At 41.0% G+C, this 13,132-nt stretch overlaps 1 protein-coding gene across 1 annotated transcript in view; it reads left to right on the top strand.

Moving 5' to 3' along the window:
* The window catches only part of LOC148352542 (low-density lipoprotein receptor-related protein 1B-like), a 583,719-nt gene that overhangs the window by 500,163 nt on the left and 70,424 nt on the right, over nucleotides 1–13,132 (top strand). The window contains exons 58-65 of the mRNA XM_088353080.1: nucleotides 782–963; nucleotides 1,030–1,229; nucleotides 2,546–2,734; nucleotides 2,801–2,949; nucleotides 3,034–3,127; nucleotides 4,280–4,396; nucleotides 7,767–7,886; nucleotides 11,947–12,066. Coding sequence (XP_088209206.1) covers nucleotides 782–963; nucleotides 1,030–1,229; nucleotides 2,546–2,734; nucleotides 2,801–2,949; nucleotides 3,034–3,127; nucleotides 4,280–4,396; nucleotides 7,767–7,886; nucleotides 11,947–12,066 — 1,171 coding nt within the window. The remainder of the gene's footprint in view (nucleotides 1–781; nucleotides 964–1,029; nucleotides 1,230–2,545; nucleotides 2,735–2,800; nucleotides 2,950–3,033; nucleotides 3,128–4,279; nucleotides 4,397–7,766; nucleotides 7,887–11,946; nucleotides 12,067–13,132) is intronic.

The following is a 13,132-nucleotide window of genomic DNA, read 5'->3' as shown; positions in this document are numbered from 1 at the left end:
AGTCCAAAAAAACGGGTCAGTAGCCGGGACAGGAGAGCAAAAACGTGGTCAGAAGCGAGTCATAAGCCAAGAAAGGAGAGTAGAGGTGGTCAGGGACAGTCCACCATTCACTAGATAGGATCATTTTTCATTTATTATTTTTGTATTTGACAGGAAAAGTTAATAGGTGTTAAAAAAAGAACAACAAGGATTTTTCTAGCTCTAATTTTGAAAATCGTTTGGGTTGAAACGGATTATTCATTATTGCAATCACTAAACATTTTTTTTTTCTAGAGGATGCTAGAATTTCCTACACTGATCAAAATTAGATTACGTTATTAGTTCTATGTTGCTCTTTCTCTCTCTCGCTTTCTCGCCCTCTCTACTGTTCCGGCCCAAGCTCCGCCCCTTTAAAGGCGCAGCGTCAATAAAAAGTGAAAAATGACCAAGGAAAACCGAGGATTCTACGATTCTTGTAAATATGTGTTTAGCAGGCTAATATAGATACATATGACGTGTGTAATGCGTATATAAGTTGTTGTTTTTTTTGGGTTGTTTTTTTTAGTCTAATATAGCTCTTTCAACATTTTGGGTCGCCGAGCCCTGTTCTAGACCGATATAAGAAAATAAAATCAATGATTATTTTTCTCCCAAGCCCGACCGACCTCGGTCTAGATTAAACACAAAAGGCTGGTGTGAAGTCGGGATTTTTCCACTACCTCTCAAGTTTGATTTCTGTCGCAGCCTTCCCTCCTAGTATAAAAGGGATTGTCAGTTCAATGACTTGCGAATCCGTTCCCAGGTGGTCCACAAAACGGCCGTCCCCAGCGCTCTGGCGGTGGACTGGATCGGGAAGAATCTGTACTGGTGCGACTCCGAGAAGAAAACCTTGGAGGTGTCCAAAGCCAACGGCCTCTACCCCACTGTGCTCCTAAACCAGGGACTGGAGAACCCTACGGACCTGGTCCTGGACCCACAGACAGGGTAAGATGTCGGATGCGGGTCCGGGATCGGGACGGTGGTGCTGAACTTCCGCGTTGTACCGGGCAGGTACGTGTTCTGGGTGGACTGTTGCGACCCTCCGTACGTGGGACGGGTCGGAATGGACGGAATGGGCCAAAAGACCATCGTGGACCGAGAGATTTTGAGTCCTACGGCTCTGACTGTGGATTATACAAACAAGAGGCTCTACTGGGCCGACGACAACCATATTTTATTCGCTAATATGGACGGCTCGCAGAGACACAAAGGTAAGTAGTGGGTTTTTTCATGATTTCATTATTTTCGTATCAAACATGCGGCCCGCGGTCCAATAAAAGACTGCCGACGGATTGAATCCGGCCCACAAGACAAGGCTGAGAGAAGCACAAGAGTCAAAATATGAGCTGCAGGTTTCAATAAAGCCAGGTGCCACCCCAAGGCAAATGTAGCTGTTTTTTTTCCATTTCTTTCTTTCTTTCTGTCTCTCTTTATCACTCTTTGTAGCTTCCCTTCTTTGTCTCATCACTATCTCTCTTTCTTCATCTTTTTTTCTCTCTTTTCTCTCTCTATGACTCTCTAATTTTTCTCTTATTTTTTCCATCTCTCTTTCTTCTATATGTCTTTCTCTCACTCTTATTATTTTCCTCTCTCTTTCTCCCTTGTTCCGTCCCTTTCATTTTATTTTCCCTCTCTGCCCTTATTTCGCTTTTTGTCTTCTTGTTGTGCTCCTTTCTATCTTTCTTTTACTCTTTTCTTCTTTCATTTTTTTCCCTTCTTTTTCTATTTCTTTTTCTTTTCTCTCTCCCTTCCTCCCCCCTTTTTCTTTCCTTCCTTTTCTATCCTCCTATTTTTCTTTATATCTCTCTCTATCCCTCTATTTCTTTCTTTTTTTCATTATTTTTATCTCTCGTATTCTCTCTTTCTTTTTTTCACTATCTTTTTAATTATTTAGCTCTCTTTCATTCTTTCTCTCTCTCTTTATTTCATCCTCTCTGTCTCTCTCTCTCTCTCTCTCTCTCTCTCTCTCTCTCTCCCTCTTTCTCCCCCTTTATTCATAAATCCATAAATCATCATTCCCCAAAATGTAAAAAGTATTTCTTTGTACATTCTTTTTCAATGAGAATTCTAAGGTAAGGAAACAACTCCTTGAAAAATCGAAAGCTAAGATATAATAATAATAATAATAATAATAATAATAATTTCCTTGTATTGTCATATAAGAAAAGGGGTAGAAAAGAAAAGAACTGCAATGTTTTGGCTGCGATCCATTATCCCCAGTTGATCATTGCTGAGAGTTGGCACCTAAAGGGCAAATTTATGTCTTGGATTGCTGTTTATTTCTTGTTCTTTCTATTTAAAATGAAGCACAACTGTTCGGCCACGATCCATTATCCCCGGTCGACCACTGTTTTGAGTGACAGCCGGCAGAGTGCATGTTAAAAATTATAAGGGGGTCTAAATCCCAGTTTTTTACTTACTGTGACTGATTCTGGTCCTTATTAACCGTGATAAACGAGGTGTCACGCTATAATCATCTTGAAAACAGAAATGGTGGATGTTTACTCATCAATGCGTCCTTCCCCAGTGTCCTCTAATCACATCCAAGGGGTAATGGCCCTGACCTTGTTCGAGGACTTCATCTACTGGACTGACGGCAAATCCAAATCTCTCCGGCGCGCTCACAAGACGACGGGCGCTCAAGGTCTGGAGCTCCTCAACTCTTGGCAGGCCATCAAATCCATCAAGGTCTACCACTCCCTGCGCCAGCCCGAAGGTACCCAGTCCATCTGCCGGCCCGCCTCTCCTTGAGAACTTTCTAAGCTGTTCTCCCTTTTTACAGTGGCCAAGCATCAGTGTCAGATCGCCAACGGAGGCTGCAGCCACCTGTGTCTTTTGTCCCCTGGGGGAGGACACAAATGCGCCTGCCCCAGTAATTTCTACCTGGCTGCTGACAACAAGACCTGTCTGTCCAATTGTACTTCCAGTCAGGTCAGCGTCCCATTTGTCCATTCTTCCTCGAAATGTCCTCGTATTGGTTTGTGTCCGTACTAAAAAGGATTTTTTGTGGACTAGTTTCGTTGCGGGACAGACGAGTGTATTCCTTTCTGGTGGAAGTGCGACACGGTGGACGACTGCGGGGACGGCTCGGACGAACCCTCCGATTGCCGTGAGTATTTCCGAGATTCCGATACTCGGGTTCTGTATTCAAGGCTTTATAGCCCATGTTCCTCGTCTGCCATTTTGTTCGTTTTGATTATTAACCTTCAATTCAAAACTTGCATTATTGGAACATATTTTTTTCCACCTAATAATAATAATTTCCTTGTATTGTCATTCTGTGTAACAACTAATGCAGTAGTATACAAATTTGCTAGTATTTAGCACGGAAGAAAAAGTCTTTTTTCTTTTGTAAGGATGGCTCAGACGAACCCACGGACCGCAGTGAATATTTGAGGGATCCCAATGCTCGGGTTCAAGGACCTCGTTTGCCATTTTGTAAATTTAAAATGACTTTTTGGAGAGAACGTCGTTGGGTGTCGCCCCAAAATATACGCAGAGAGGAGATATGACAAAAAGGGAACCCTCTTTATTGCATGTTCAAAGTTCCGGACGTTCAACATTCGCCTTTATAGTGTTCTCAAATAAAGTTATCTCGTGAAAGTCGCCCGCCACGGCTCCCTCAGCATATCAGCTTGTGACCTCCTGCAACAACGTCATCCCACGACCTTCACCAGATGCCTACATACTTATCATTAGTTATTATCAACATTCCACAACAGTATATAAAAAAAATGGTTTATTATACAATATTTCTTGTACATAGCATTAGCATCGCTAAGCATGAAAAACACACAAACCTTTAAGTCGAACCAGAGCGTTAGTTGTTTGCATTGAATTAAAAATGTATTTTTAGATATTTTCCTTTGACAGGCATTTTAGTTTATGTTAATTGTTTATTATTTATATTTTCCATTTATTTTATTAGATGTTGTTTTCATCCAGAGTTTTGGGAAAGGTTTGACAATCCCAAAGAATTATTTTTACATGAATAGAGAGTTTTCATTTTTGGACCAATCTGAATGATGTTGTGCTGAGGAAAAAAAATATTGAAGGCCTATGGACAAATTACTGGCAAATGGGCAAATCTTTTTATATGGACCAGTGACGCTCGACCAGATCACGCCTCCAGGGCATGGTCTTAGATATCTGATACTCTCAGTATCGGGTGACGGTGTTTGAAATAGTTAAACTTGTTAGAGAGCCAAAAATACGGTACTGATTTCTGATTCCGAACTTTTTGTTTTTTTTGTTCCGACAGCGGAATTCAAATGCCAGCCGGGCCGTTTTCAGTGCGGCACGGGTCTTTGCGCCCTTCCTCCTTTCATCTGCGACGGAGAGAACGACTGCGGAGACAACTCGGACGAAGCCAACTGCGGTGAGCCGCCATTGTTTTCTTTTGTTTGCACCGAGATGATTAGGTCGCCGATATCCCGCCGTGCCGCCGCGAAGACGACGCTTCGGCGATAACGACAAAAAAGAAATCCGGCTTCCTCCTGATACGGGATCGGAAAAGGAATCGAAGGAGTTTCTCTTCTGCCTTGCCGGTTTTTCGTTTGAAGGGGTTGAGAGAGTGAGAGGAACTGCCAAAGTAATAGTCGCAGTTGCTAACTGGAGGTCAGGGTTGGGTAGGGTTACTTGAACTGGATTACTTTCAATGACTTTTGGATTACTCCAGTACCAAATATGCTCATAAAAGACAAAAGAAACTAAATATGAATCAAATGATGACTCACACCACGTGGTAAGCCTTCTCTCCTGGCTTTGATCTCTTAGATCTCCGGCAAAATTAACATAAAATGCGACAAGGGTTGGGTAGGGTTACTTGAACTGGATTACTTTCAATGACTTTTGGATTACTCCAGTACCAAATATGATAATAAAAGACAAAATAAACTAAATATGAATCAAATGATGACTCACACCACGTGGTAAGCCTTCTCTCCTGGCTTTGATCTCTTTGATCTCCGGCAAAATTAACATAAAATGCGACCAGGGTTGGGTAGGGTTACTTGAACTGGATTACTTTCAATGACTTTTGGATTACTCCAGTACCAAATATGCTCATAAAAGACAAAAGAAACTAAATATGAATCAAATGATGACTCACACCATGTGGTAAGCCTTCTCTCCTGGCTTTGATCTCTTAGATCTCCGGCAAAATTAACATAAAATGCGACCAGGGTTGGGTAGGGTTACTTGAACTGGATTACTTTCAATTACTTTTGGATTACTCCACTACCGAATATGCTAATAAAAGACAAAAGAAACTAAATATGAATAAAATGACAAAAAGGCTTGGGGAGTAACGGAAGAATTTAGCAGCATGAAGGGGGTGTAAGAAAAATCTTGAAGTATCAGAGACAAGAAACGGAGACAGGACCCACTTGCGTTTGTTTTTTTCTCAGTTTTATTTGGAAGGAGGAAAAGGCTTGCATCCAGGATCCGGTGATTGTCAGTCACAGGTAGCCAATCGCTCGTAACGCGGAAGTGGGATACCGCCTAGGCATGGTGTGAATAGGTTAATTGGCGCACGCTCCGCTGCAACAGCACTGGCTGTACCCCCCGTGAGAATGGATTTTCCTAAGGGGACCAAATGATTTGAATTGAAAACACTGAGCAGCTAATGCTCCTGATAAGCCTCGCATGGCAACCGTGACACACTGAATGAGTGTGTCACGGTTGCCATGGCGCCCAATCGTCCCCGCCCGTGTGGCGCCAGCTGCGGCTCATTGATTGGTTTTCCGTCTATTTAAGCTCAGTGCTCTCGTTTTGCCTTTGTCAGCCCGTCAACAAACATCTGCCCCGCAAGACGTGGGTTTTGACTCGCTCCTGTTCCTGTTGGTATTTCCTGTCCGGTATTGTTCCAGTTTATTTTGTCCTGTTTAATTTCGGTTTCCGGTTTTGTTTCCATCTATTTTTGTCCTGTTTATTATTTTCTCCAGTTTTCGTTCCCGTCTAGTTTCTCCTGTTCATTTCCGATATCCTGTTTCATTACCCATCCTGTCTGACCCGTCTTGTCCGGTATCAACCCCATCCGTCCGATATCAACTCGGGCAATTGGTATCGATCTCGTCGGCCTCTGGCTTCCTATCATTTCACGCCAGACTGCTGCCTAACGTGCATGACTCCCCATACACCGTAAAATAAAAGGCTTGTGTGAGTAACATCACGCGTTTGGGTCCTGATCCTGTTCTGGTTCATGTGTGGGTGTGTGTGTGAATGGGTAAGTGTGAAGTACATTGTAAAACAATTTGGGAGGTCTGGTTAAAGTGCTACAGAAAGGGAGGTCATTTACCCCCGTGGTCAGGGTTGGGTAGGGTTACTTTAACTTGATTACTTTCAATTACATTTGGATTACTCCAATATGCTAATAAAAGACAAAAGAAACTAAATATGAATAAAATGACTCAATTTTGTGCAGGCTAGGGGAGTAACGGAATACATGGAAGGGCAAAAATGATGTTGGCAAGCTGTTTGGATTTATTTTCATTTTGTTTCCGTCGCATTTGATGTTCGTTTTGCCGGAGATCAAAGAGATCAAAGCCAGGAGAGAAAGCTTACCACGTGTTGTGAGTCATCATTTTACGTTATGACATGGATCATAATAATGGATCTTGCTGAAATACTGGCTCTGCGGTGTAGCTTGTGAGTGTTGCTCCGTAGCTTAGCTGTTAGCAGTTGGCCGGACCTGCAGCTTCTCTCCCGCCGCCGCCATAATAATTTCCCGAACTTGTTAACAATCCACGGAGCACCTTCTGATTATCACATGTCTTTGCTCACTGTCCGAATCAATCGATGCATTTCTTTTTGATGTAATGACCGGCTAAAATACTAGCTCAGCGGTGTAGCTTGTGAGTGTTGCTATGTAGCTTAGCTGTTAGCAGTTGGCCGGACCTGCCGCTTCTCTCCCGCCACCGCCACAATCGTTCCCCGAACTTGATAATAATCCACGGAGCACCTTCTGATTATCACATTTCTTTGCTCACTGTCCGAATAAACCGATGCGTTTCTTTTAGATGTAGTGAGCCGCTAAAATACTCACTCAGTGGTGTAGCTTGTGAGTGATGCTACTTAGCTTAGCTGTTAGCAGTTGGCCAGACCTGTTGCTTCTCTCCCGCCGCCGCCATAATCATTCCGCGAACTTGTTAATAATCCACGGAGCACCTTCTGATTATCACATTTCTTTGCTCACTGTCCGAATAAACCGATGCGTTTCTTTTAGATGTAGTGAGCCGCTAAAATACTCACTCAGTGGTGTAGCTTGTGAGTGATGCTACTTAGCTTAGCTGTTAGCAGTTGGCCAGACCTGTTGCTTCTCTCCCGCCGCCGCCATAATCATTCCGCGAACTTGTTAATAATCCACGGAGCACCTTCTGATTATCACATTTCTTTGCTCACTGTCCGAATAAACCGATGCGTTTCTTTTAGATGTAGTGAGCCGCTAAAATACTCACTCAGTGGTGTAGCTTGTGAGTGATGCTACTTAGCTTAGCTGTTAGCAGTTGGCCAGACCTGTTGCTTCTCTCCCGCCGCCGCCATAATCATTCCCCGAACTTGTTAATAATCCACGGAGCACCTTCTGATTATCACATTTCTTTGCTCACTGTCAGGTTCAATCGATGCATTTCTTTTCGATGTAACGAGTTGCTAAAATACTAGTTCAGCAGCTGCCGAATTGACTTCTTTTTTGGTCATCTTGTATATAAAAATGTACTAACGTTGTTTTTGCTCCTGTTTTCCTCTAGAGACATACATTTGCCTGTCAGGCCAGTTCAAGTGCACCAAGAAACAAAAATGCATTCCTCTCAATCTACGCTGCAACGGCCAGGACGACTGCGGCGACGGGGAGGACGAAACCGACTGCCGTGAGTCGCAAGTTAATCAGAGGATTTAATACCAAAAGCGATAGGATAACCCAAAAAAATCATAATAATACTAATAAACGCTAGATTGCTGTGCCGGTTGGCAGTCAAAATGGTCTTAAGTGTTGCCGGGCTGCTACAGACATTGGCTTATTTTAAAAAAAAAATTGAATTTGCTGGAAACGAATTGCTAAAATAGCTTCAATGCCAACATCATTTTTGTCATCTAAAATTTCTGCTCCATTCAATCACTGTCCCTTTAAAATGTGCAGGTCCTTATTAAAAATACCTTTTATTTAAACTTTGTTTAATTTCCCTTTTTGAAAGGGAATACACAAAATGGCTAAAACTCAGAACATATTCAAAAGGAAATACACATTTAACACCTTAAATTGCTGCCATTGACGGTTTGTGCCGGTATTTTATTCATACACTGTCCCTTTAAATGTTCCTCTTACAAAGAGAATACAGTACACAAAATGAATCAAATCAGAAGATATTTATTTAGAAATACAAACTCTATAAAATACACCTATATAACATATTTGTTTTTTGTTTGGTTGGTTACAGACTGAGGAGATCATTTCTTCCTCATGCCATGAGGCTCTTTAACTCCACCCAGGGGAGTAAAAGCCCACATTAAACCCCACCCTCACATTTGCATATTACCCTATCTAGATTTAACTAAATATATTTCTATCTTTCTATCTATCTATTCTATCCATCTAGATATAACTAAAGATATATCCATCCAGATTTAACTAAAGATCTATCTATCTAGGTTTAACTAAAGATCTACCCATCTAGATTTAACTAAACATCTATCGATCTAGATCCATCTATCCTATCTATCTAGATTTAACTAAAGATCTATCGATCCAGATTTAACTATATTTCTATCTTTCTATCTATCTATCCTATCTATCTAGATTTAACTAAAGATCTACCTATCTAGAATTAACTAAAGATCTCTCGATCTAGATCTATCTATCCTATCTGTCTAGATTTTAACTAAACAGCTATCTATCCTATCTATCTAGATTTAACTAAAGATCTATCCATCCTATCTGTCTAGATTTAACTAAAGATCTATCCATCCAGATTTAACGATATTTCTATCTTTCTATCTATCTATCCTATCCATCTAGATTTAACTAAAGATCTAGCTGTCTTATTTATCTAGATTTAACTGAAGATCTATTTATCCAGATAAAATTAAAGATCTATCTATCTTTCTATCTAGCTATCCTATCTATCTAGATTTAACTAAAGATCTATCTATCTAGATTTAACTAAAGATCTGTCTATCTAGATTTAACTAAAGATCTATCTATCTAGATCAAACTAGATATATCTCTATCTAGCTAGCTATCCAGCTATCTATTTATCTATCTACTACTTTTTTGTTGTAAATATGAATACTAGTGCATAAAACCCTCCATCCAAAAATGACAGATGATTAAAAAAAACTTTGATGTTTTGTTTACATTATATTATTCGAACGCTGCCCCTTTAAAATATGCATACCCTTCTTATTTAATGCCTCTATGTTTCTTTTCTTTATTTGCCAGAACTATCTGGAAACTGTATATTTAAATCCAAGACAGATATTCCAATATATTTCCTTAAAATTGCCTTCACTTCCATAAAAATGGTTAAAATCAGAATACATTCAATTGTAAACACAGTCCGTATTTAAGATCTGAAATTGTCTGTGTTTATTATATGTTGCAGTATATTTTCAAACACTATCCCTTTAAAATGATCTTTTTTTCCCTTTTTTTTTGCCACAATGAGTCAAACATATTGATATCTAAGACGGATATCCCAATATCAATTCTCGATTGTTGATCTCATGACATGCAGTTTTCTGTGAGTTTAGGATGAAAATGGTGAAAGTAAGAAAAGGACTGTTTCAAATCCAATCCGAATGCCAACCCAAACCCTCAAAAAGATGGAAAATAGGTGTTTATTCGAGCGCCTCTAAGAGAGACACCTACGTGCATGCAGCACAGAGGCTGCAATGACGATTTCAGCCTGAAGATGGAATCAGCGAGTCGAATATTTTAATCCAAGACACGATTGCCCATTTATTTCTTTAGAATTGCCTTTATTTACTAAAATGCCTGGAATCGGAAAATACTAAATTGGAAATTCATATTCAGTGTGTAGTTTATGGTGTCCTTGAAATATTTATAATGAAATATTTTCTCTATCAAGTACGTGTTAATAATGCCCAACTGAGTTCAAAGAGCCTTTGTATATATGTTTATATGCCCTAATCTGCTTTGATCAGCGTTGTTTGGGACTTGCAGCACGTTAGGAAGCAGGATAAACAGGCCGGGGGAGGGGGATGTTGATCTCATTACATGCTCTGGATGAAAATGGTGAAAGTAAGAAAAGGACTGTTTCAAATCCAATCCAAATGCCAACCCAAACCCTCAAAAAGATGGAAAATAGGTGTTTATCTGACCGTGTCTAAGAGAGACACCTACGTGCATGCGGCACAGAGGCTGCAATGACGATTTCAGCCTGAAGATGGCATCAGAAAGTAGAATATTTTTGAAGTTAAAGACACCACCTTTAAAATGCCTTTTCCTATTTAACTCGTGTACTTCTTTGTGCCAGAGTAATCCAAATATGTTGAAGTCCTTTCAAGAAAGAGCGCTTGCAATACTTTGTCACCTAATTGTCTCGGCGTCAGAGTATCACGCCTCGTTCCCGTCTTTCCTACTGCGACATTTGTCTTGCGTGTGATTGCTACACGACAAAAAAAGAAAACAAACAAAAAAAAACCCTCCAATTAGAGTGGAACTAATGACTTGGCTCTCCTTCCAAAGATCGGATGCGCTTTGGAATAGTCTTCCGCAATTAACACGGCAGCAGGCGGAGTTATTGCAAGACCTTCCAAGATCGGGAGGCATCATGCCAGATTGGTAATTTCGGAGCAGGACGTATATCGGCCCCGCCCCAAAACATACACAAGAGAGCAGAGGGAGTCTAAATGAGGGGGGGACACGTTGCTTATTTCATCCAAACATTCAGTCGTGTTCTAAAGTTGTCCGGGCGACAGTGGCATTTATACTGTGTTCGGTCAGTGATGACGTGTTGTTTTTCTCTAGCCCGTCTAGCTTGTTTCGAGTTGCCCTGACCCAGCCAAATTCTTATCAGTAAAGCAAATAGTTGGAGTCCAAATTCTTATCAGTTAAGCAAATAGTTGGAGTCGCCCTTAAGTCTTGTCAGTTCCGCACCTTCCAAATGTTTCTACAGTGGAACCTCGGTTATCGAACGCCTCTCAGTCCGAACGAATCGGTGTCAGACCAAGAATTTCGAGAAATTCTTGCTTCGCCGTTCGGTCCAAAAAATCGGAGTTCGAACGCCGGTAATGCGTGAGTGTGTACGCTAGGGTGCGATGCTGAGCGGCGTACAGGTGTTTTAGCCTCCGAAAAAAGTCAGTGCAAGCAGCAAAGTTGCTACAGGTGAAAAAAGAAAAGTAGTGCGTACAACTATTGCATTTAAGAAAGAAATAATAACCAAGTATGAAGGAGGTGTGCGAGTGCCTTCTGGTAACCACCACAAAGGTAAGAAATCCTATTCATAAGATTACGATAACACGAACGTAGTATTAGCCTGGCTTAGTTTTAAGTTTACGTTAAAGGTTCAGGGTGTTGGAACGGAGCCCAACATTGAGGGTGTTGGAATGGAGCCCCCTTTCCAGTGAACCGCTCACCACTTGTTGTGGAGAACCGGGTGCTAAATGACTTGTAAACGACCTGATTTTTGTATTTTTACACGTTCATGTTAGCGTAATCTTTCGTACGGAAGATTACGATAACGCGAACGTACGATAAGCCTGGGTTAGCTTTACGTCAAACATTCAAAGTAAACATTCAGGGTGTTGGAACGGATTAAAACGATTTACATTATTTTTAATGGGAAAAATGATTTCGGTGATCGAACAAATCGGTTTTCGAACAGGGTTCTGGAACCGATTATGGTCGAGAACCGAGGTTCCACTGTACTTTTATTCCACAATAGTAACAGTACTTTTTTGCGTGCGCAGCGGAGAGTACGTGTTCCTCCGAGCAGTTCCAGTGCAAAGCCTCCATGCATTGCATCTCCAAATTGTGGGTCTGCGATGAAGACCCCGACTGCGCCGACGGCTCAGACGAGGCCAATTGCGGTAAGTTGTGTTCTCCGTCTTAAATACCGGATTTTCACCAGCGTGGTGCGCACCTTGTGTAAAAGGTCACAGTCTCTGTAGCTGGTTTTATTTTTGGATTTTACGCATACACAGGGCGCACCGCAGGATAGGGCGCGGGTGCCGCCTTCCCACTGCGTAGCATACAAGTGTGTGTATTCAAAAATACAACGGGAGCAAAAACTATTTCGTGTTGATTTATTGAAGTATTGATTACAATGTGAAACACACAGATACAATTTTTTTGTTGTTTGTTCTTTGGCTTCCTCCACTCGCGAACAGTTGATTCATTTATCCTTAATTCTCTCGCGGATGCTCGATTTCTATGTCTTTACGCATAGCGTTGAAATCAATAAAGATGTCTGTCTTTCTCTATCACTCTTTATGTCTATCTCTTTCACTTTTTAGCTCTTTCCCTTTCTCTCTCTTTTTTCTCTCTCTCTCTCTCGCTCTGTCTCTCTTGATCTCTCGCTCTCTATCTCTGTTTCTCTCTATCTGTCTGTCTCTCTCTATGTCACTCTATCTCTCTCTGCATGTCATTCTTACTCTTTCAATGTCAATTTTTCTCTATCTCTATCTCTCTGTATGTCTATTTCTCTCTCTATCTGTCTCTTCCTCTGTCTCTGTCTCTCTCTCTGTCTCTCTGTCTTATATTTTCTTTACTATGAATCGTTCGGGATTGTAAATCGCACCAATAAAGAAATTGAAATATTTACCAAGGAAAAAACACACATAAATCACACCAGAGTGTAAGTGGCACCCCTAGCCAAACTATGAAAAAAAAAGATACTTATAGTCCGGAAATTACGGTATTTTCTGTACTTAAGTCGCCCTTTTGCGGCCAAACTATGAAAAAAAATGGCTACTTATAGTCCGGAAATTACGGTATTTTCTGTACTTAAGTCGCACTTGCGACCAAACCATGAAAAAACTGTGACTTATAGTCCGAAAATTACCGTACTTTCTGTACTTAAGTCGCACTTGCAGCCAAACTATGACAAAACGGCTACTTATAGTCCGGAAATTACCGTATTTTCTGTACTTAAGT

Source organism: Urocampus carinirostris, chromosome 14 (assembly GCF_059441175.1).
Source record: "Urocampus carinirostris isolate Australia breed hairy pipefish chromosome 14, RoL_Ucar_1.0, whole genome shotgun sequence".
In the NCBI taxonomy this organism is placed as follows: Eukaryota; Metazoa; Chordata; class Actinopteri; order Syngnathiformes; family Syngnathidae; genus Urocampus; species Urocampus carinirostris.
This window is presented reverse-complemented; position numbering and strand designations above follow the sequence as displayed.